The sequence below is a fragment of the Squalius cephalus genome (genome assembly GCF_949319135.1).
Source record: "Squalius cephalus genome assembly, chromosome: 4".
Classification (NCBI taxonomy): Eukaryota; Metazoa; Chordata; class Actinopteri; order Cypriniformes; family Leuciscidae; genus Squalius; species Squalius cephalus.
Window position 1 is genome coordinate 51,640,495 of NC_137125.1, and position 24,108 is coordinate 51,664,602.

Genomic DNA, 24,108 nt, shown 5'->3' on the forward strand with positions numbered 1-24,108 from the left:
AAGAATGTATTAGAGACACAAGATCATCTTTTTGACTGTCATCCAAATGTTCCATTAATGAAGGTAAGTTTTGTAACATCTCTGAATTACTAAGACGTTTACACTGTTGTAATGAGTGACGCAATTCCAAACCATCATTATTGTTCTCCTCTAGGTCCACAATAGGCACAGGAACCACCAACGCCATGCTGGATCCCGCAAACTGAACCGGAACACTAGAGGGGTTGTCGGAAGTGTTACGCACATGATAGGCTTTAAGCATGTTGACATGACACAAACGAGAAGAGCGCCTGCGATCTGGTGTTTTGATAATGTAATTAGTATCACTGACTTTGCGCTCCACAACATACGGTCCAGAAAAACTGGCAGACAGTGATGAACCTGGGATTGGTAACAAAACCAGTACTTGATCCCCGGGCAAAAACGCACGGTCTTTTGCTTGTTTATCATACTGTTTTTTCATACGTGACTGAGAGGAAGAGAGAGACTCCTGAGCTAGCATGCAGGCAGCATGCAGCCTCTCCCGCATCTGACTTACAAAGTGTAACACACTCTTAGGGGTACTACTAGGCGCATCAGATAGAACACGCTCCTTTAACACTTTTAACGGACCCCTAGGTGTGTGTCCGAACACAAGGTCAGCCGGGCTGAACCCCAACGATTCCTGCACTGTTTCCCTAACAGCAAACAAAACAAAGGGCACCCCCTCATCCCAATCAGCACCTGTCTCCATACAATACTTCTTCAGCATGGCCTTGAGCGTCTGGTGCCAGCGTTCCAGAGCCCCTTGACTCTCTGGGTGGTAAGGGCTGGAGACCTGGTGCGATATGGACAATGTTTTTAATGCAGAAGAAAACAGTTTGGACATGAAATTAGTTCCTTGATCCGTCTGGATCACTCTGGGAAGACCAAAGGTGGAAAAGAACTTAATCAGACTCTTAATAATTGTCTTAGCTGTAATTGTCCGGAGAGGAATAGCCTCCGGGTACCGAGTGGCGCTGCACATAATGGTAAGCAGAAACTGGTTACCTGTTTGGGTTTTTGGTAATGGACCCACACAGTCAATAATCACCCGCTCAAACGGTTCTCCAATCACAGGAATCGGGTGAAGAGGCACACGAGGAACAGGTTGGTTCACTTTTCCTGCAAGTTGGCATACATGACAGGTTTTACAATATTGCACAATGTCCGATTTTAATCCTGGCCAGAAGAAATGTCGGAGAACTCTGTTGTATGTTTTAGTTACCCCTAAATGTCCGGACCATGCAGGGTTATGAGCCAGTGACAATACTTGCTGTCGTAGTGGTGATGGAACAACTACCTGCCAAACTGTATCCCAGTCCTCACCCGTTTTATGCGCAGTCCATTTACGCATTAGAACACCAGTGTCCACAAGGTAAGCAGTCTCCTGTACTTTTGCGTTTTCAAGAGAGACCACAGAATCAAAGCATTTATTAAGGCTGACATCCTCTTTTTGCCACTCAATCAGCCTCTCTGATGTGATGGATGACAACACATCACCTAACTGGGGAACGACTCCGCATCCCCCTTTCTTAGGCTGCACATAAGATAACCCCTCTGGTTTAGACTCTACATCTACAGTTTCAACCCGTTCAAAAATAGTATCAGACAAATTCACTGTATCCCCCTGCATGTGAGCCTGTGCCCTTGTTAAAACACATGCAGGGAACACTTGAGGATACTTCTGAACCAGGGCAATGTCAGAGACATTAGATTGTGGTCTGTCTGTTACTTCTAGTACTGGAGACACCTTACCCCCAGCAATGTCGTTTCCTAGCAATAATGCTACCCCTTCCACTGCTAACGTAGGCACCACCCCAACACGGAACCGACCTGAAACCAAATCAGAATGCAAGTAAACCCAGTGTAAAGGCACAGAAATTGGGCTAGCTTCGATACCACACAAAAGTATATGTGAACCACAGTATGTCTGATCAGACCATGGCAACACATCTGTAAGGATAACTGACTGAGCCGCACCAGTGTCACGTAAGATTTTAATTGCCCTCTGGTCTTCAGTTTTCCCTGTGCATGAAACACACCCTACAGACACAAACGGAGCATACACCAAGTCTGGTTTCCTTGTGAGTACCTCGCTAGCACTTCTAGCTTCCTGGTAAGAAACAGACTGAGTTAAACCAACACTCTTACGGACAGGTGGAGGTGACTTAGTCTTGTTCTTAAGTAAGAAACAATCTGAGATTAAATGGCCTTTCCGGTGGCAATAAAAACATTCCCTCTCCTCTTTCCTAGGAACAGTAGGAGGGTCTGAAGAGCGTGATACACCGGCCACTGGTGAAGCGGAAGTCCTGCTCTGACTGGATGCTGTAAACACCGTTTTATGTGTTAGGGCATATTCATCTGCTAGGACCGCTGCCTGACCCAACGTCGCCACCTTCTTTTCACTAAGATGCAACACGATTCTTTCAGGTAGGTTGTTCTTAAAATCCTCCAACAATATCTGATTTCTCAAAGTCTCATAAGTAGATGTTTTATTGGCTGCACACCAGCGGTCAAACAAGGACTCTTTGTCCCTGGCAAACTCAACAAATGTTCTACTACCGCTTTTCTTATAATTTCTAAATCGTTGTCTATAAGCCTCTGGCACTAGCTCATAGGCACGCAGCACGGTAGCTTTAACCACATCATAATGTAAACTGTCCTCTATAGAGAGAGAGGCCACAACCTCCTGGGCCTTCCCAGTTAGCTTACACTGGAGGAGTAGAGGCCAGACCTCTTTTGGCCACTGTAGGGCAGTAGCTACCCGCTCAAAAGCAGAAAAGTATGAATCTACCTCAGACTCACGGAATGGGGGAACCACCGCAATGTTCCTCCCCACATCAAAATGACCTGACTTGCCAACTGGGTGAGAAGACACCCCAGCCTCAAGCTCCATTCGCCGAATGTGAATTCGAGCTTCCTTGTCTGCCTCTATTTTTCTAATTTCTATCTCATACCTCCTTTTGTCTTCCCTATCTTTTAGGTCTGCTTCCAGACGGGCCGTTTTCAGCTTCAACCGAGCGACCTCTACAGACTCGGGGGACACAGGAGACAACGGGTCGTACTTTGGCAGAGTTCGAGGCACCGGAGCTTCCCCACCTCCCACAGCGCCCTTCGACCGTGCAGGCGAGAGATTCTCTACGGCGCCCTCGTCCTCCCCCTCATCCTCTGTTTCCACGTCCTCCACAGCCATAACTCCTGCCCTTGACAGACTCAATAAATGGCTTTTAATCACCATTACTAAATTTGCTTTACGAGCCTGTCTATCAACTGTAATATTGTAGTAGTCCGCTAACGCTAACAAATCAACCTTACGCAGGTTAACCAATGAACCCAATGAGGGCTCCGCAATAAAGCCTGCCACATCTGAAGTAGCCGCCATGCTCACACCTCATCCAGTACAATCCTGCACTATTCAGTACTCAACGAACACCACAAACTACAAATACTAACAAACTACAGGACAGAACAACAACTACTATGCAAACACTACTAGTCCTTACTCACACCCCAACACCACACCCCAATCACCGAGCACAGGGTGGTCTGAGCAGCAGGGCGCCAAGCCTCCCGGACGAGCCCCCAATTGTTACATTCTAGCTCCCCCAAAGGGAGGGGAGCCTGACAACCCACTGCTCAGGGCCACCGATACCAGCAAAGGAGGTATGGAGTCGCGGCGCGAGAAAAGGACACAAACACCAAATACCGTATAAAAACAAAGCTTTTATTTAGCCACGGTAATATTGTAAATAATTAACAATGATAAACAATATGAATTTCCTGGGAAAAGGGGAGGGCTGGACGAACCAAAACAAAGAAATAAACAAAAAGGACCCCACCCCTAACCTATACTAATCCCCAAAAATAAAATAAAATAAATAAAATTACAATTTCTATCTGGCACACGATCAAGGCGCCCTAAACAAAATTACAGCTGGTGGTCCGCCCAGGTCTAGCTGATGTTTCTAGACAAAGAAGTATACCTATGGGTGATGTATGTATACCCCGGGGTAGCTCTAAATCTACTCCCCAACTCCCTATAAACAGAGAAAAAAAAAAAATTATTAATACAAATTATAAAAATTCACAAACAAACAAGTGCTCCGTCCTGCTACTACAAGTTCCAAAAAAAATGAAACACAAGTTAGGTTTACTAACACACAAAAACAATTGAACTATTCTCAAATATTTCAAGCAAAAATGTCAGAAAACCAAACACACACAGGGTACAAACCAAACCAAAAGCAGGAACAGAGAGAGAGAACTGATCCAAAACTGAGCTTTTTAAAGAGCCCAGCCAGCTGCAGCCACTGATGAGTGGGCGGAGTTCCAAGTCCCAATCAGCCGATGAGCCACCAATCAGCTGCCGGAACAGTCACAGAAGCCATCTTACCTGGTAGAAAAACACAAACACACAAACCACAAGCAATACCAGAACAAAATGACTATAAAACGAACCCAGAACTCTGGGGACGTAACACTGCACATCAGAACTATATTTCTTTGGTTTTACTCATTGTAATGGATGATTAAGTGAATTTGGCCTTTGTGTTTCCTCATATTAACATATATTCTGTTGTGCTAAAAAAATGTAAATATTAATGGGAATATACTTCAGAGATATTTTACTCATAACAAATTCTAGGGGTGCCAATAATTCTGGCCAATGTATTTTGGAAAAAAACATCACAATGTGATTTCCCCCCCACTTTAACTCTTTAACTTCAATGAAAGGCTAGATTTTTGTGATTTTTTTAAATGAAAGATCAAAAGGATAAACAATGCAGATTTATTTTTACAGCCATCTTTGATCATATTTACCAGGGACGCCAATAATTCTAACCACAACTGTAGGGATTGACTACCCTATGAAGCACATTCATTCAGTCCTCAAGCTTTCTTTTTCATCAGTAACAAAGGAAATAATGACATAATCATTACCTTTGCTTGAGCAGACGCCCATCATTATAGTGACTGTCTGTCCACATGCTTCTTTTGGCTGAGTATAACGGTCCGAACACATCCCACATTCTGCAGGGAAAGACATTAATAAACAAAGGCATTGCTCCATAAGTGCATATTCATACTTTCAATTGTAAAACAGAACTAAGAATCTTCATTTACACATTTTAAGCCCAAAAAACAAAAACACAGTTTTTTTTTTTGTTTTTTTTTTAAATAGAAATTAATTAACTTATGTAAAACTAATGGGGGGTAACTGTAAAACTATATAATATTTATAGTTATATTAGAGTAAAAGTGTCCAATTAACCATGGTTTTGTTATAGTAAAAGTATAGGCTAGCTAACTAGCTAACCATGTTGTTTTTTTGGCGGATTCATTGATTAGCCTACAATTTGTATAAAAGTTAAACTATGGTTAGTGTAGCAAAACCATGGGTAATATGTGGTTATCCGGGTTTACAATAACCTTATTTTTTAGTAAAACCATGGTTAATTTTCGTAAGGGCCATTAGACTATTAGCTACCTAAAGTGACACCACAACATCAGCAAATAAAAAGCCCTATTGTCTATTATTCTACTTTATAAGCTTTATAGGAATCACTTAGATTTACATTTTAAAGGTAAAGCAACAATTACTGATTAATTTGTTCTTCTAAAGGTCTGACAAGTGAGTTGAGAAATAACGTTAGAGCATGTAAGTTAAACAGTCGAGCAGCATCAACCAGTGACTCCAGCAAACTGATTTAACATCAGAAGAATAATACATCAATACTAACTTAATTAACAACTTAAATACAAATGAGGACTGTTATATAATCTGTGAGATTGACTTTACAAGAGAAAAGCACTTTACGCGTAAAGTTACTTACAGGTGAGATGGGCTGGAATATGTGCTGTTGAATGACACTGTCACTGAGCTGTCATCTGCAGGATCTGTACTTTTATGACTGTAAAACGATCAGAACGGACATCAGGTGTCATCATGTTGTTGACAAGGATCAAACGCAGTGAACACTGAACGTGAAGCACTTACGCCCGTAGAGGAGCGAATGACAAACTGCACCAGTTTCTACCAGACGAGTCGTGTCTCACCAGCAACAGACTGAAAATCCCTTCAAGTTGGGTTACTGACTCAGTTCTTAAACGTCTAGTTTACTTTAACATTTTCAAACTCATAAGAAAACAAAGCGTTTATTACGTTAATGTAAGACAGATGAAAAACAGGTGATGACCGGCTCCCTCTTGTGGTCAACAAGTGTATCAGCAGCATTAATACCAGAAACACCAAACTCAAAGTGGCAGTCGTTGGGGAGAGGGCACAACGTGTATTTGATATATTTTAAAACAAATCTGGGATTTTGTCAGCATCTAAACCAGTAGATAACCTTAGAGTCTACAGGTAGGCTTAGCTGATTCAAATCAAATGAACTGGGGTAAGAGTCAGACAGATAAATGTGTTGATCTGAGAGTCACATCGGGGACACTCAAACACAATATAATCGGGATTAAAAGATCTTCTAAAACACTCCCTTTGGGTGGCTTGTTTAAGTGTGAAGTTTTTTAATTATCTTTTAAGTGTTCTTTATCGTTTTCTGTTCACAGTTAAAACAATGGTGTTTGCAGATTCACACCGCTTTTAGAGAAAAGCTTTATTGTTTATTATATGAACAAAGGACCGATGGTCTAATAGTCTAATTATCATTAAAGTCTGTATCAAAATGACTTATGACATATATTATAATGCTGAAAAAACCCAGCTAAAACCAGTCTGGGCTGGTTGGCTGGTTTAAGCTGGAAGTAGCTGGTTTCCCAGACTGGCCAGCTAAAACAAGTGGCCAAAACCAATCTTAAACCAGACTGGGAGACCAGCTAAAACCAGGCTGGTTTTATCCAGGGGGGAGGTTCAGCAGAGAGCCTATTCTAGAACAGATATAACACTATGCAGGTTTGTTCAAAACACAGATTTTCTTAAATCAATTGAACTGATAGGATTATAAAGCTAATTCTGCACCAATCAAATATCTTCCACACTGTGATCATAACAGAGTAGAGCTGTCTATACAACGAGTAAATGTTCAACAGAGAAATGGGGGCAATAATTTATACTAAAATATGTATTTGCATGCGTCATAAAAATCACAAAAAGAAATGTTTTAATTAGTGCTGGGAAAAAATTAATTGCGATTAATCACATCCAAAATAGATTTGTGTTTGTGTTTGCATAATATATATGTGTGTACTGTGTATAATTATTTTGTATATATAAATACACACATATGCATGTATTTATTTAAGAAATATTTGCATGGATATACTGTATATACATTTATACATAATTTATATTATATATATAAATATAAATAATTTATATATAAATAAATAAAAATCTTAAATATATACATGCATATGTGTGTATTTATATATACAAAATAATTATACACAGTACACACATATATATAATGCAAACACAAACTTTTATTTTGGATGCGATTAATCGCGATTAATTTTTTCCCAGCACTAGTTTTAATAGGACTGTTTAATAACTGTAATGGGATCCTAATATGAACAATAGATGACAGATTACTGCTGTTAAAGAAGTAAAAGTCTGTTACATCAAGATTGCTTTTGTTTTGTCTGTAACTTAGTGTTGTAAAACTGCCTTTCTGATTTACAACTGTAGACAAAGAAGCTATATGCAGTTTATATTGTAGCATTTACATAGGCTACTTTATTGACACACAGACATACAACAACTATTTTACTTTTTTTTTTTATAAATTAGCCAGTAAAAAATCTGACATGCTGGTAAAATGTCTTACAGGTACTATTAGGCTTTGTAATCAAATCAGCATAGTTAATAAAGTTTCTAAAAAAAAAATGCATAGTTGCACATTAAGCATAGCGGACGGTGAAACACTTTTTTTGTCTATTAGACTCGATATGCAACTGTGTAATTCACTAAAATCACCACAGGAGGGCAAAACCCTTTTTTGTTTATTATAATCGATTTGCAACGGTGTAATTCACACAAATCACCACAAGAGGGCGAAACCCTTTTATGTTCATTAGACTCAATTAGCAACGGTGTAATTCACTAAAATCACCACAGGAGGGCGAAAAACTTTAAAGTTCATTAAACCCGATTTGCAACGGTGTAATTCACTAAAATCACCACAGGAGGGCGAAACTCTTTTATGTTCATTAGACTCGATTTGCAACGGTGTAATTCACACAAATCACCACAGGAGGGAGAAAAACTTTAAAGTTTATTAGACTCGATTTGCAATGGTGTAATTCACACAAATCACCACAGGAGGGCGAAACTCTTTTATGTTCATTAGACTCGATTTGCAACGGTGTAATTCACACAAATCACCACAGGAGGGCGAAACTCTTTTATGTTCATTAGACTCAGTTTGCAGCGGTGTAATTCACACAAATCACCACAGGAGGATGAAACACTTTTATGTTTATTAGACTCAATTTGCAAAGGTGTAATTCACTAAAATCACCACAGGAGGGCGAAACCCTTTTATGTTCATTAGATTCGATTTGTAATTGTGTAATTCACTAAAATCACCACAGGAGAGCGAAACACTTTTATGTTCATTAGACTCGATTTGTAATTGTGTAATTCACTAAAATCACCACAGGAGGGTGAAACACTTTTATGTTCATTAGACTCAATTTGCAAAGGTGTAATTCACTAAAATCACCACAGGAGGGCGAAACCCTTTTATGTTCATTAGATTCTATTTGTAATTGTGTAATTCACTAAAATCACCACAGGAGAGCGAAACACTTTTATGTTCATTAGACTCGATTTGTAATTGTGTAATTCACTAAAATCACCACAGGAGGGTGAAACACTATGTTCATTAGACTCAATTTGCAAAGGTGTAATTCACTAAAATCACCACAGGAGAGCGAAACCCTTTTATGTTCATTAGATTCTATTTGTAATTGTGTAATTCACTAAAATCACCACAGGAGAGCGAAACACTTTTATGTTCATTAGACTCGATTTGTAATTGTGTAATTCACTAAAATCACCACAGGAGGGTGAAACACTATGTTCATTAGACTCAATTTGCAAAGGTGTAATTCACTAAAATCACCACAGGAGGGCAAAACCCTTTTATGTTCATTAGATTTGATTTGTAATTGTGTAATTCACTAAAATCACCACAGGAGGGCGAAACACTTTTATGTTCATTAGACTCAATTTGCAAAGGTGTAATTCACACAAATCACCACAGGAGAGCGAAACACTTTTATGTTCATTAGACTCGATTTGTAATTGTGTAATTCACTAAAATCACCACAGGAGGGTGAAACACTATGTTCATTAGACTCAATTTGCAAAGGTGTAATTCACTAAAATCACCACAGGAGGGCAAAACCCTTTTATGTTCATTAGATTTGATTTGTAATTGTGTAATTCACTAAAATCACCACAGGAGGGCGAAACACTTTTATGTTCATTAGACTCAATTTGCAAAGGTGTAATTCACTAAAATCACCACAGGAGGGCAAAACCCTTTTATGTTCATTAGATTCGATTTGTAATTGTGTAATTCACTAAAATCACCACAGGAGGGCGAAACACTTTTATGTTCATTAGACTCAATTTGCAAAGGTGTAATTCACACAAATCACCACAGGAGGGCGAAACACTTTTATGTTCATTAGACTCAATTTGCAAAGGTGTAATTCACTAAAATCACCACAGGAGGGCAAAACCCTTTTATGTTCATTAGATTTGATTTGTAATTGTGTAATTCACTAAAATCACCACAGGAGGGCGAAACCCTTTTATGTTCATTAGATTCGATTTGTAATTGTGTAATTCACTAAAATCACCACAGGAGAGCGAAACACTTTTATGTTCATTAGACTCAATTTGCAAAGGTGTAATTCACACAAATCACCACAGGAGGGTGAAACACTTTTATGTTCATTAGACTCAATTTTCAACGGTGTAATTCACTAAAATCACCACAGGAGGGCAAAACCCTTTTATGTTCATTAGATTCGATTTGTAATTGTGTAATTCACTAAAATCACCACAGGAGAGCGAAACACTTTTATGTTCATTAGACTCAATTTGCAAAGGTGTAATTCACACAAATCACCACAGGAGGGCGAAACACTTTTATGTTCATTAGACTCAATTTGCAAAGGTGTAATTCCCACAAATCACCACAGGAGGGCGAAAAAGATTGTAATTAATTTAACTCGATTTGCATCATTGTAATTCACAAAAATAACCACAGGAGGGCGCAACACATTTAAATGTATTGTACTTAATTTGTTTTGGTGTAATTTACAAAATTCAGCACAAATAAGCCAAAGTGTTTTGACTTATTTGCAAATATATTTATTTGAACAGAAGACAGGACGGAACATCAATAGTGTAAATAGTTCTGATTGGCAGTTCATATGTTTTTCTGCTCTTTGAAGCACAACACCATAACAGAGACCTGTGATCAAATCCCACAGACACGATGAACATCTTTTCCTCAACTTAAGTTAAGATCAAATCTAAATGACCTTAAAAACATCATCAGTGCATCTCAGGCTCTGTGGCTCAGTGGATAGTTGTCTCCCTTTCAAACCAGAAAGTTCTGGTTCAAGCCCAACATTTGCTGAAGTTCTTCATCATTTAACACAAAGCTCTGGATCAAACCTGTTGAAAACGCTCTTCATCTCTGCAGTCTCAGTGGCTCAGGAGAGAAAGCTTTGTGTTTCAATCACAGCGTCCTGAGTTCACATCCCACTATTGCTGACTTTCAACTGTTCTCATTAGACAAGGAGTCCCAAAAACCAGTCATTGTTGTGAAATCCATGATGGACGAGTGGATAAACACACACTCTCAGAGGACAAGACTGTGATGAAGACATGGGATCAAATCTCTCTTTAACTGCTTTATTGGAAACTCTCAGGATAATAGTGAAATACAAGTTCCTTCACATGAACAGACAAGAGATCTGTGGCTCACAGGTAAGAGCGCTGCCTCACGGTTCAGAGGTTGCTGGTTCAATCCCAGCCGGGTCTCTGCGATAGGAGTGTGTGTGTGTGTGTGTGTGAGTGGCGCGCGCCCAAACGAGGGGGAAACCAGTGCGGTCTCCCCCCGGAGCTTCCGGCACAGTCACCAGCAGCGGTTATGCTTTTGGACAACAGGGGAAAAAAAATTTATTAGTATATAAAAATGTCACTCCCCGTCCCTTCCCCACTCGTTTCGGTTCCCATCATTTGCTTTTCTAAGGAGTGGCCCTTCAAAAAGAAAGTGATGGGAACCTACATGTTTAGCACAGTAAAACACACAATCACACATCATATACATTACCTGTCCATGAGCAGAAGTCCATCATTACAGTCAATGTCTGTCACACGACTCTGAGCTCGGGATGTAATGGTTCAAACACATTCCTAATGTAAGGAAACATAAAAAACATAATAATATATATATATATATATATATATATATGAAGAGTTCAGATGCAAAAGCCTCTAAGTGCCATCTGAAATTTTCTTCCAGAATGATCATTTTTATCAAGCTTGTATATTTAAGTTCAATAATTTCACTTAAATGGCAATGCAAATTACCTATTAATTGTCATTTAAGTGAAATTACTGAAAAATGATCATTCTACAAGAACATTTCAGATGGCACTTAGAGGCTTTTGCATCTGAACTCTTCATATATATATATATATATTCTCCATATTCAACATCTAAAAAATGAGAATGTCAAAGTTAGTCTACAGACTAGCTAATAAATGAAAATGGAATAAATTGAAAGCCTAAAGCTGTACAGTGTGAAAGATATATTGCTGAGTATATTATATTTCAGTGATGCTGTATCAATAATAATCGTTCAATTCAATTTAAATTAAGATGACACTTTCCTTCACAATAAACAAGAGTAATCCTAAAAGGCTGGTTTCCAGCACATGGTGTTCGCCCTGATCTGTTCTGGACTGTATTTATGATCATCAGAAGTAAAATCTACAAAAGCATGAACAGCAGAAACATCAGAGCTTCTCACTCCACTGACTCTGTTAAACATCAGTCCAGTAGATTACTACAGTAAGACTACAACAACAACACACACACAAAACACCATATCATTCTACTTATTAATATGAATATCAGGAGGCGATTCATTTAAAGATTATAGCCTAACTGTAACGCAACAACTACCGATTCATGAGTTGTGAAGGTCTGAGGGAGTTCAGCAATAGAGCAGAATGTAAACAAACACTAAATTACCTCAACTCATTTACTGAAGAAATTCTCTTAGTGCAAAGTTACTTACTGGTGAATAGCGTGACACTCGATTCCAGCATTTTATCGGGCTGTATGTCGGGTTATTTGCTGAAATATGTCCAGTTGTTTGATACTAAAAGCTGTCATCTGCACGTGTTGTAGCGACTGTCATCAAGCGTCAATGTTGTCAAGGATCTAAATGAGTCGCTCTGACAGGGAAACCCGCTCTCGCCGCCCAGTGGAGCGGATGAAGAACTGCGCTTCAGTTTCTGACATGGACATTCTGCTATCAGCACTGTAGAGCCAAACTGGTGTTCTGGGGAAGTGAACTTTCGGTCTCGGTGAGAGGGTTGACACATTTAATTTTCATATAGTTGAACTAATGTATGATTTCGTCAGGATATGAGTCAGATCAGCTCTCCTCTGATGGGGTAAGAAAGACAGATCAAATGTTCTGCTGAAAGTCACTCGTCTCAAGAGTAAACACACATGCGCGACGAAAGTTCTGATTCTTTTAGTTTGTCTATCGGTTAAGTTTATTTGTTTTAATCTAGTATTGTTTATTACGTTTGTTCACAGTTAAAAAAAAAATACAACGAGTAAACATTTAATGGAGTTTAAAGGCAGTTTTCACTCGTTAATTTAACAGGCGCGTGCATTTAAAGTTTCAGATCAGTGTTTCAGCGCCGCCTTGTGGACAGTAAGCGTATCTGCATGAACCACAGCAGTGTGAAAGCATGAGCAGAAAACTATAGTATGTACTTATTAAATCTAATTTATGATATTAAAAGAACAACATAGCCATTATACTATGGGGTTTTCTTTATTAAATGAATGAGAAACATCCATAGAAGCACATGTGTTTCTGAAAATACAGCAGCATGTGAAATGTTCTCCAGTTTTCCACAACAGACTCAATGAGGGGATCTTCCTCTGTGTCACTGATGAGGAGGAGGTGAATCTCAGAGTCCTCCGAGATCAATGTGTCTCATCCTTGTGGACAATAAGTGTATCTGCATTGATAACTGAAAACAGCAGTTGGAGGAAAGAGGGGCGTCTAATCCTGTTCCCGGTGAGACACTTTCCTGAGTTTAGCTCCAACCTCATTAAACACACCTGGAGCGGCTGATCAAGCTCTTTAGCTTTACTAGAAACTTCCGAGCAGGTGTGTTGGACTCTGTGTTTCTAATTCATATAAACTATATTTACTTGAATAAACAAATTAATGAGTAAATTTTGACAAAGCAAAGAACACAAATACATTGTTCAGCTACTCTGAACAATGCCTGAACTTCGTATTTTGAGCACTTCTTGCCTTGTTTTTGCCTCTTCACGATGACTGGCTTAATTTAGTCCTAAATTGTAAGTCGCTTTGGACAAAAGCGTCTGCTAAATGACTAAATGTAGACACATGATCGTTGCAGGCTCTGTGGATGATGAACTGTCCTGAGTTCAAATCTCATTATTGCTTGTGTTTAATTGTGGGACCTATATCCAACAAAGTGTATCAAGACTGTTTCCAAATGCAAACTGACCAAATAAAGTTTAGTGGCTTCAGAAATAAAGCCTTGTGATTTAAACACAAGTTTCCTGTGAATCTGCCTATTGCTTACATTAATGCTGTAGATAAACTAAAAATCAACAGAATTGAACCAGCTTGGAGTTCACAAAGTCTGGCTCAGTGGTAAATCACTTTCCTCTCATATGTGGGGTTCTTGGATCAAGTCCCACAATTGCAAACATTTTCCCATTATTTAACACAAAGCTCTCAAGAAAAACCCATCCTAAACATCAGTTTTCTCTTCTGATTCAGTGGCTCAAGCGGTAAAGCGTTCTGTTATAGATCCTGGAGTCCTGAGTTTGAATCCCACTACTGCTTATATTACATTTATTTCCCATTACTAATATTTTCACTATATATTTCTGTAATAAAGCCCTCAAAAAATCTGTGGCTCAGTGGTAAAACGCTTTCCTGTCATACAATGAGTTCCTGGTTCAAATCCTGAAATTTCTAATATTTTCATTATAGAAAACAAAGCCCTCAATAAAGCTCAGCCCAACACACACATCAGTATCTCAGGCTCAGTGGCTCAGGAGATAAAGCATTGCGTTTTAATCTTGGAGTCACGAGTTCAAATCCCCCTTTTACATGCGTTACATCGTACATCCAAAAAGATGATCCAAACTCCTTAATCAAATGTGAGGGCCATGATGGTGCAGTGGTTAAACACACATTATCTGCAGATAATACTGCAATGAAGACATGGGTTCAAACCCAGCAAAAGCTTTTTCTATTCTATAACACGAAGGTCTCCATAAAACACCATCCGAAACACCCTTCGACTCAGTGGCTCAGATGATAAACTGTTGCGCTTTAATCTTGGAGTTCTGGGTTCGAGCCCCACTATTGCTAAGGTTTAATTGTTGTCATTAAATCAGACAAACTGCCCCAAACAGCTTCTCTCAGCGTGAAAGCCACGATGGCACTAATGGCTAAACACACGTTGGTTGCGGACAAGGCTGCGATAGAGGCATGGGTTCAAACCCCACCTCATCATGTGGGAAACATGAGAAAAGAAAGCTGAGGCAACAGCAAAGTACCTGGGGCGGTACACCAAACAAGAGGCGTGACAGAAGAGATGGAGACCTGAGGCTCACAGAAAACTGAGCACAACTGAAACACGGACTAACTGGCTAAAGTACCTGGGGCGGTAAAACAGATGAGCTACACAACAGTGAGAGACTCGGACAAACCTGGGGCGGTAACACAGAGACTCGGACAGGCTGACAAACCTGGGGCGGTAACACAGAGCTGAGAGATGAAGGCAGGACTGGAAGAGAGGAGGAGGAGGTGCAAAGAAGGGGAAAAAGCTTTAAAAAAAAATTTTTTTTTTTTCATTTTATTAAAAAAATCCCATTTTTTCCCCAAAAATCTTCACTCCCATTTAGAGGAAGAGCAGAATGGGGATTCGAACCCTGGTCTCCCGCGTCAGGTTTAGCTCTCACACCATGAGCTCTGACCACTGGACCATCGACATCTCACAACAAGAACTGTTCGTTTGTATACTTTGAGGAAAAGCAATTGCAGACATTTTCAAAAAAAAAAGTAATAATAAAATGCTAAAAATCTTTAAAAACAGAATTTAAAACTGTCTAAAACTTAATAAATGTCAATTGACATATATACATTCATCAGCAGTGCACACACACTGCAAAAAAAAACAAAAAAATTAGTAAGTAAGTTTGACCACAATAGGATGTTTCTATTAATTGCATCACTTCCGGTTGTGTAAACTGCACCACTTCAGCTCATAGAAACATCCTGACGGGTGTAAATGTGTCTAAAACTACAATGTGAAACAAATAAAAAAATTATACTTCAGTGATTTACATTTATGCATTTGGCAGATGTTTTTATCCAAAGCGACTTACATTGCATTTCAAGATACACATTTACATTCTTATCAGTTCATGCTTTCCCTTGGCGTTGCAAGCGCTCAATATCAATAATACTCATTTTTGGCTTGATCAAACTTCTTTGCAGTTTTGTTGCGATGATACTTCTAATTACATTCATGTGTTTCATGCCACAAACTATAAGAACACTGAATAGAAAGAACATTTTAGTGTGTATGTTTTTTCACACTGTACTACTTGATGCCTTATTATTAATCTGGTGTATGTTGCAGAGTTTCCGCTAGAAAAAAATGGTGTCGGTCAAAGTGACCGGCAGAGGTTTCGTTTTCAGGACATTTTGATAATATGCCGGTCAAATATCGCCTCTTAATTAGTCAAGTTGAGGAAAACTGGAGGCAGGCTATGTAACTTAAAAAAATGACATAATTAGGCCGAATGCAACAATTAGGCCGAATGCAACATGTTTATTAGCCTAACTTTCTAATAAAAAAACGGGAAAAAAACATTAACGTCCGATTGGCGTCAATCAACGGCAATTGTTTTTACTATGGTTTCACATTCATAGTTTAACAAACCATTTTCTACTATGGTTTTGTACGTTTCTTCATTCGGATCTATTTGCAATCCATTCCATTCCAAACAAACAACGCAGTTTATATGGTTCGTCCTTGTTTCATTATTCATTAAGATAATAATTAATAAATGCGCGCATAATTATCAGTGAACTTGATAAATGTTGCAGATATGTTTTGCTATGCATGCACAAACAAATGCCTTTCAACTTATGTGCAAAATTCAGAATAAAATTAATGTGCAGCAATTTGTTCAAATATGAGTCAGGGTCTACTATACGTGTTGTAGCCATTAAATAAGCTCATTTAGTTTAATATTTGTTAAAATATTATAATGTTATGTTTTAATTTATGTTGATTTTGAAAAGTGAACCGCATGAGTAAGATAGGATGCGCAATATATCGAGAGACATGGAGCGGGTCAGACATGATTTTGACCACTTAATTAAGTTTGGTTTTGTAGAAAGACTTTTTTGAAGTGAATTTCGTTTTGTATAAATTGTATCTTAAATTTTAATTTTTTTTTTATCAACCAATATAAGCAGCAAATATAGCAGACGATAGGCCTAATCATGCAGGCGCCCGCGCGGTCACTTGCATTGCTCGTGAACGGGAGCGCATCTCATCCTAATTTAACGAAACCAGAGACAATTTATATAAAAATGGCTTATTTTAACTGGTCCATCCAGTTTTCTGGAGGCCCACCTACAATCAAAATCCTGGCGCCGCTAGTTCTTTGCAGCGGTATCAAGAAATAACAGACCGCATTCCACATTGGAATTCAACCAAGCCATAATAAGTAAGGAATAATTGACGACAGGCCGTTGAATTATTAGAAAAATAATGCTTATAATGTTTAATAACTTTCAAACGGTAGAACCTGTTCCTTTATAACATAGCCAAAGGTCGGTGTATTTTTGCTTGATACATTTTAGGCTTATTTTCAAATTCAGATTGTGTTAGGGGGGCGGGATTATTAGGCAATTTTAATCGGACAATTTGACCGGAGAGATTTAATTTTGTCGGACATTTCATTTTTTTTCCGGCCAATGTCCGGCAATTACCGGACAACGGAAACCCTGGTATGTTGTGCTCCACACTACTGAACTCAACTGTGTTCATCAGCTTTCACTGCTGAATGAATGCTGTGTGACTCACATGCGGTAGAAGTCGAGGTTATGGCCTTCAATCTGTCTCTGTGATTCTGGGGACGCAAAAAAACATGTTTTACAATCTCTCCATCCGGTTCTCAATGTGTTGTAGGACAGTACATAAAACTTACCAAACAGTTACCGAAAGTTCACCCAAAAATTTAAATTCTGTCATCATTTGCTCACCCTCATGTCATTATAAACCAGCATGACGTGGAACACAAAAGAAGATATTTTTGTTTCAATGGGTTTTAATGACCACTGACTTCTATTGGATGGAGAAAATAAAACAATTACTACTTTTACAGGCACCCTCATAATGCCATTATAATGAGATTTAGGGAATATTGCAATTAAACTTTACCTCATGTAAACAATTCTTTAATCAAATTGATGCAATTAAGCTCATAATTGTAGTAACAATAATCGTAGTAAAATACGTGGCGTATGCATCTAAACCCTTCAATCGCATCTATTCCACTCTGACCAAAGTGTGCATGTGCTTGTGATGGACACTAGTGAGATGTCATGCACAGATTTGTAACCACAGCAGAAACTGAGTTCATGTTGACAACATTGCGCAACACGAATGTAATGTTGTGTATTGTTGGTCAAAAACATTGACATGAAGACATTTAGGCGGATCACAGTCAAAATCCAATACATCATAGAAATGTGTTTTGCATTTGACGCAAGTAGATGATGAGTTTATCATTTGTGCTGTGCACTGGGGTATGTGAATAATGGCGGTAGAAATAACCACAATTCTTAGTGAATAATCAGAATAATGAAAATTGCATTGTAAACAGGAGTGAAGAGGTTTGATTGTGTCATTTAAACATCTTAAAGCGATTAAGTCCTTCTTAAGTCCTTACTCTGATTTTTGGACATAATAATCAAGTCTAGTCAATGACACATTTCTCAAAATATATATTTTTTTATGTTCCACAGAAGAGTCATGCTGGTTTGAAACAACACGAGGGTGAGAAAACGATGACATTTATTAGTTGAACTTTCACTTACAGTTGTGGTCAGAATTATTGGCACCCCTGGCAAATATGATCAAAGATGGCTGTAAAAAAATTAATCTTCATTGTTTATCCCTTTGATCTTTCATTCAAAGAATTTGCTAAAATCTATCGTTTCATTTAAGTAAAAAGAAATTGAAAATGGGGGGAAACTCACATTATGAAATTAATGTTTTTCTCCAAAATACGCACCCTTTTATTAAATACTTTCTGATCAGAGACCATTCCTCCATAAGAATCTCTCCAGATCCTTCAGATTCCCAGATCCATGTTGGTGCTCTACTCATTTTCTATGGGGTTCTGGTCAGGGGACTGGGATGGTCATGGCATTTTGTGGTCAGTGACACATTTTTGTGTTGATTTTGATATTTGTTTTGGATTGTTGTCCTGATGGAAGATCAACCACGGCCCATTATAAGATTTCTAGCAGAGGCCGTCAGGTTTAGATTTTTTAGCTTTTGGTATTTGCTAGAAACCATGAACAAGATGTCCAGGACCTCCAGCAAAAAAAATAGGCCCACAACATTAAAGATCCAGCAGTGTATTTAACCGTGGACATGGAGCACATTTTATCCCTGTTTGTACCAAACCCAAAAAGCTCTTTTGTTTAGTTTCATCTGACCACAGAATCCAGTCCCGTCGTGTCTGCCAATCTGACAATTGAATATGCTGGAGCTTGTTTTTGGATTAGCGAGGAGGATTTTTCTTGAAACCCTCCTGAACATCATGTGGTGATGAAGGGGTTGTTTGATATATTTAGGCTTTCTGACCCCAAGCCTCAACTAATCTCTGCAATTCTCCAGCTGTGATCCTTGGAGAGTCTTTGGCCACTCAAACTTTCCTCCTCGTCGTGCATTAAGACAATATAGACACACGTCCTCTTCCAGGCAGATTCGTAACATCTTTAGCTCTTAATTATTGCCCTGATGGTGGAAATGGGAATTTTCAATTCTTTAGCCATTTTCTTACATCCACATTCTAGTTTGTGAAGCTCAACAATCTTTGCTGCACATCAGAACTATTTCTTTGGTTTTACTCATTGTAATGGATGATTAAGTGAATTTGGCCTTTGTGTTTCCTCATATTAACATATATTCTGTTGTGCTAAAAAAATGTAAATATTAATGGGAATATACTTCAGAGATATTTTACTCATAACAAATTCTAGGGGTGCCAATAATTTTGGCCAATGTATTTTGGAAAAAAACATCACAATGTGATTTCCCCCCCACTTTCAACTCTTTAACTTCAATGAAAGGCTAGATTTTTTTTTTTAATGAAAGATCAAAAGGATAAACAATGCAGATTTATTTTTACAGCCATCTTTGATCATATTTACCAGGGACGCCAATAATTCTAACCACAACTGTAGGTATTGACTACCCTACGAAGCACATTCATTCGGTCCTCAAGCTTTCGTTTTCATCAGTAACAAAGGAAATAATGACATAATCATTACCTTTGCTTGAGCAGACGCCCATCATTATAGTGACTGTCTGTCCACATGCTTCTTTTGGCTGAGTATAACGGTCCAAACACATCCCACATTCTGCAGGGAAAGACATTAATAAACAAAGGCATTGCTCCATAAGTGCATATTCAAACTTTCAATTGTAAAACAGAACTAAGAATCTTCATTTACACATTTTAAGCCCAAAAAACAAAAACACGGGTTTTTTTTTTATTTTTTATTATTATTAATAGAATTTAAATAACTTATGTAAAACTAATTGGGGGGGTAACTGTAAAACTATATAATATTTATAGTTATATTAGAGTAAAAGTGTCCAATTAACCATGGTTTTGTTATAGTAAAAGTGTAAGTTAGCTAACTAGCTAACCATGTTGTTTTTTTGGCGGATTGATTAGCCTACAATTTGTATAAAAGTTAAACTATGGTTAGTGTAGCAAAACCATGTGTAATATGTGGTTATCCGGGTTTACAATAACCTTATTTTTTAGTAAAACCATTAATTTTCGAAAGGTCCATTAGCTAGACTATTAACTTACCTAAAGTGACACCACAACATCAGCAAATAAAAAGCCCTACTGCTTATTATTCTACTTTATAAGCTTTATAGGAATCACTTAGATTTACATTATAAAGGTAAAGCAACAATTACTGATTAATTTGTTCTTCTAAAGGTCTGACAAGTGAGTTGAGAAATAGAGCAGCATGTAAACAGTCGAGCAGCATCAACCAGTGACTCCAGCAAACTGATTTGATATCAAAAGAATAATACATCAATACTAACTTAATTAACAACTTAAATACAAATGAGGACTGTTATATAATCCGTGATAGTGAATTTACAAGACAAAAGCACTTTACGCGTAAAGTTACTTACAGGTGAGTCGCGTGACACTGTCGATTTCCTCCATTATCGCAATCAATGTGTGTCAGTTGATTTTGCTGATGGGCTGGAATATGTGCTGTTGAATGACACTGTCACTGAGCTGTCATCTGCAGGATCTGTACTTTTATGACTGTAAAACGATCAGAACGGACATCAGGTGTCATCATGTTGTTGACAAGGATCAAACGCAGTGAACACTGAACGTGAAGCGCTTACGCCCGTAGAGGAGCGAATGACAAACTGCACCAGTTTCTACCAGACGAGTCGTGTCTCACCAGCAACAGACTGAAAACCACTTCAAGTTGGGTTACTGACTCAGTTCTTAAACGTCTAGTTTACTTTAACATTTTCATACTCATAAGAAAACTCAGAGTTTATTACGTTAATGTAAGACAGATGAAAAACAGGCGATGACCGGCTCCCTCTTGTGGTCAACAAGTGTATCATCAGCAGCATTAATACCAGAAACACCAAACTCAAAGTGCAGTCGTTGGGGAGAGGGCACAACGTGTATTTGATATATTTTAAAAAAAATCAGGGATTTTGTCAGCATCTAAACCAGTAGATAAACTTAGAGTCTAGAGGTAGGCCTAGCTGATCAAATCAAATGAACTGGGGAGTCAGACAGATAAATGTGTTGATCTGAGTCACATGGAGGACACTCAAACACAAATATAATAGGGATAAAATATCCTCTAAAACACTCCCTTTGGGTGTGAAGTTAAAGTGTGAAGTTTTTTAATGATCTGAAAAAACCCAGCTAAAACCAGTCTAGGCTGGTTGGCTGGTTTAAGCTGGAAGTAGCTGGTTTCCCAGACTGGCCAGCTAAAACAAGTGATTATAACAGAGAACAGATATAACACTATGCAGGTTTGTTCAAAACACAGATTTTCTTAATCGATTGAACTGATAGGATTATAAAGCTAATTCTGCACAAATCAAATATCTTCCACACTTCTCACTGTGATCATCACAGAGTAGAGCTGTCTATACAACGAGTAAATGTTCAACAGAGAAACGGGGGCAATAATTTATACTAAAATATGTATTTGTATGCGTCATAAAAATCACCCAAGAAATGTTTTAATAGAACAGTTTAATAACTGTAATGGGATCCTAATATGAACAATACATGACAGATTACAACTTAGTGTTGTAAAACTGCCTTTCTGATTTACAACTGTAGACAAAGAAGCTATATGCAGTTTATATTGTAGCATTTACATAGGCTACTTTACTGACACACAGACATACAACAACTATTTTACTTTTTTTTTATAAATTAGCCAGTAAAAAATCTGACATGCTGGTAAAATGTCTTACAGGTAATATTAGGCTTAGTAATTGAATCAGCATAGTTAATAAAGTTAATAAAGTTAAAAAAAAAAAAATGCATAGTTGCACATTAAGCATAGCGGACGGTGAAACACTTTTATGTTTATTAGACTCGATTTGCAACGGGGTAATTCACACAAATCACCACAGGAGGGCGAAACCCTTTTATGTTTATTAAACTCGATTTGCAATGGTGTAATTCACACAAATCACCACAGGAGGGTGAAACACTTTTATGTTTATTAGACTCGATTTGCAACGGGGTAATTCACACAAATCACCACAGGAGGGCGAAACACTTTTATGTTTATTAAACTCGATTTGCAACAGTGTAATTCACACAAATCACCACAGGAGGGTGAAACACTTTTATGTTTATTAAACCCTTTTTGCAATGGTGTAATTCACACAAATCACCACAGGAGGGTGAAACACTTTTATGTTTATTAGACTAGATTTGCAACGGTGTAATTCACACAAATCACCACAGGAGGGCGAAACACTTTTATGTTTATTAAACTCGATTTGCAACAGTGTAATTCACACAAATCACCACAGGAGGGTGAAACACTTTTATGTTTATTAGACTAGATTTGCAATGGTGTAATTCACACAAATCACCACAGGAGGGTGAAACACTTTTATGTTTATTAGACTAGATTTGCAACGGTGTAATTCACACAAATCACCACAGGAGGTCGAAACACTTTTATGTTTGTTAAACCCTTTTTGCAATGGTGTAATTCACACAAATCACCACAGGAGGGTGAAACCCTTTTATGTTTATTAGACTAGATTTGCAATGGTGTAATTCACACAAATCACCACAGGAGGGTGAAACACTTTTATGTTTGTTAAACCCTTTTTGCAATGGTGTAATTCACACAAATCACCACAGGAGGTCGAAACACTTTTATGTTTATTAAACCCTTTTTGCAATGGTGTAATTCACACAAATCACCACAGGAGGGTGAAACACTTTTATGTTTATTAGACTCGATTTGCAACGGGGTAATTCACACAAATCACCACAGGAGGGCGAAACACTTTTATGTTTATTAAACTCGATTTGCAACGGGGTAATTCACACAAATCACCACAGGAGGGTGAAACACTTTTATGTTTATTAGACTAGATTTGCAACGGTGTAATTCACACAAATCACCACAGGAGGGCGAAACACTTTTATGTTTATTAAACTCGATTTGCAATGGTGTAATTCACACAAATCACCACAGGAGGTCGAAACACTTTTATGTTTGTTAAACCCTTTTTGCAATGGTGTAATTCACACAAATCACCACAGGAGGGTGAAACACTTTTATGTTTATTAGACTAGATTTGCGATGGTGTAATTCACACAAATCACCACAGGAGGGTGAAACACTTTTATGTTTATTAGACTAGATTTGCAAAGGTGTAATTCACACAAATCACCACAGGAGGGTGAAACACTTTTATGTTTATTAGACTAGATTTGCAACGGGGTAATTCACACAAATCACCACAGGAGGGCGAAACACTTTGATGTTTATTAAACCCTTTTTGCAATGGTGTAATTCACACAAATCACCACAGGAGGGTGAAACACTTTTATGTTTATTAGACTCGATTTGCAACGGGGTAATTCACACAAATCACCACAGGAGGTCGAAACACTTTTATGTTTGTTAAACCCTTTTTGCAATGGTGTAATTCACACAAATCACCACAGGAGGGTGAAACACTTTTATGTTTATTAGACTAGATTTGCAGTGGTGTAATTCACACAAATCACCACAGGAGGGCGAAACACTTTTATGTTTATTAAACTCGATTTGCAACGGTGTAATTCACACAAATCACCACAGGAGGTTGAAACACTTTTATGTTTATTAAACTCGATTTGCAACGGTGTAATTCACACAAATCACCACAGGAGGGTGAAACACTTTTATGTTTATTAAACTCGATTTGCAACAGTGTAATTCACACAAATCACCACAGGAG

At 38.1% G+C, this 24,108-nt stretch overlaps 2 protein-coding genes across 4 annotated transcripts in view; both read right to left on the reverse strand.

Moving 5' to 3' along the window:
• The window catches only part of tfec (transcription factor EC), an 83,649-nt gene extending 77,510 nt beyond the window's left edge, over nucleotides 1-6,139 (reverse strand). Inside the window, exons 1-3 of one of the 3 annotated variants that reach the window (XM_079870002.1) lie at nucleotides 6,020-6,139; nucleotides 5,856-5,933; nucleotides 4,963-5,052 (exon numbers count right to left, since the gene is read on the reverse strand). The gene's annotated coding sequence lies outside the window, so the exon portion shown is untranslated. Of the gene's footprint in view, nucleotides 1-4,962; nucleotides 5,053-5,855 lie in introns of all 3 variants that reach the window. The other 2 variants (XM_079870005.1, XM_079870001.1) reach the window with 2 other exon arrangements.
• The window catches only part of LOC307157740 (uncharacterized protein), a gene marked incomplete at its 3' end in the record, with an annotated part of 36,975 nt that overhangs the window by 7,958 nt on the left and 4,909 nt on the right, over nucleotides 1-24,108 (reverse strand). The window contains exons 4-7 of the mRNA XM_079869659.1: nucleotides 20,776-20,914; nucleotides 19,887-19,976; nucleotides 17,407-17,452; nucleotides 15,014-15,052 (exon numbers count right to left, since the gene is read on the reverse strand). Of these exons, the coding sequence (XP_079725785.1) occupies nucleotides 15,014-15,052; nucleotides 17,407-17,452; nucleotides 19,887-19,968 (167 nt within the window). The 5' untranslated portion in view covers nucleotides 19,969-19,976; nucleotides 20,776-20,914. The remainder of the gene's footprint in view (nucleotides 1-15,013; nucleotides 15,053-17,406; nucleotides 17,453-19,886; nucleotides 19,977-20,775; nucleotides 20,915-24,108) is intronic.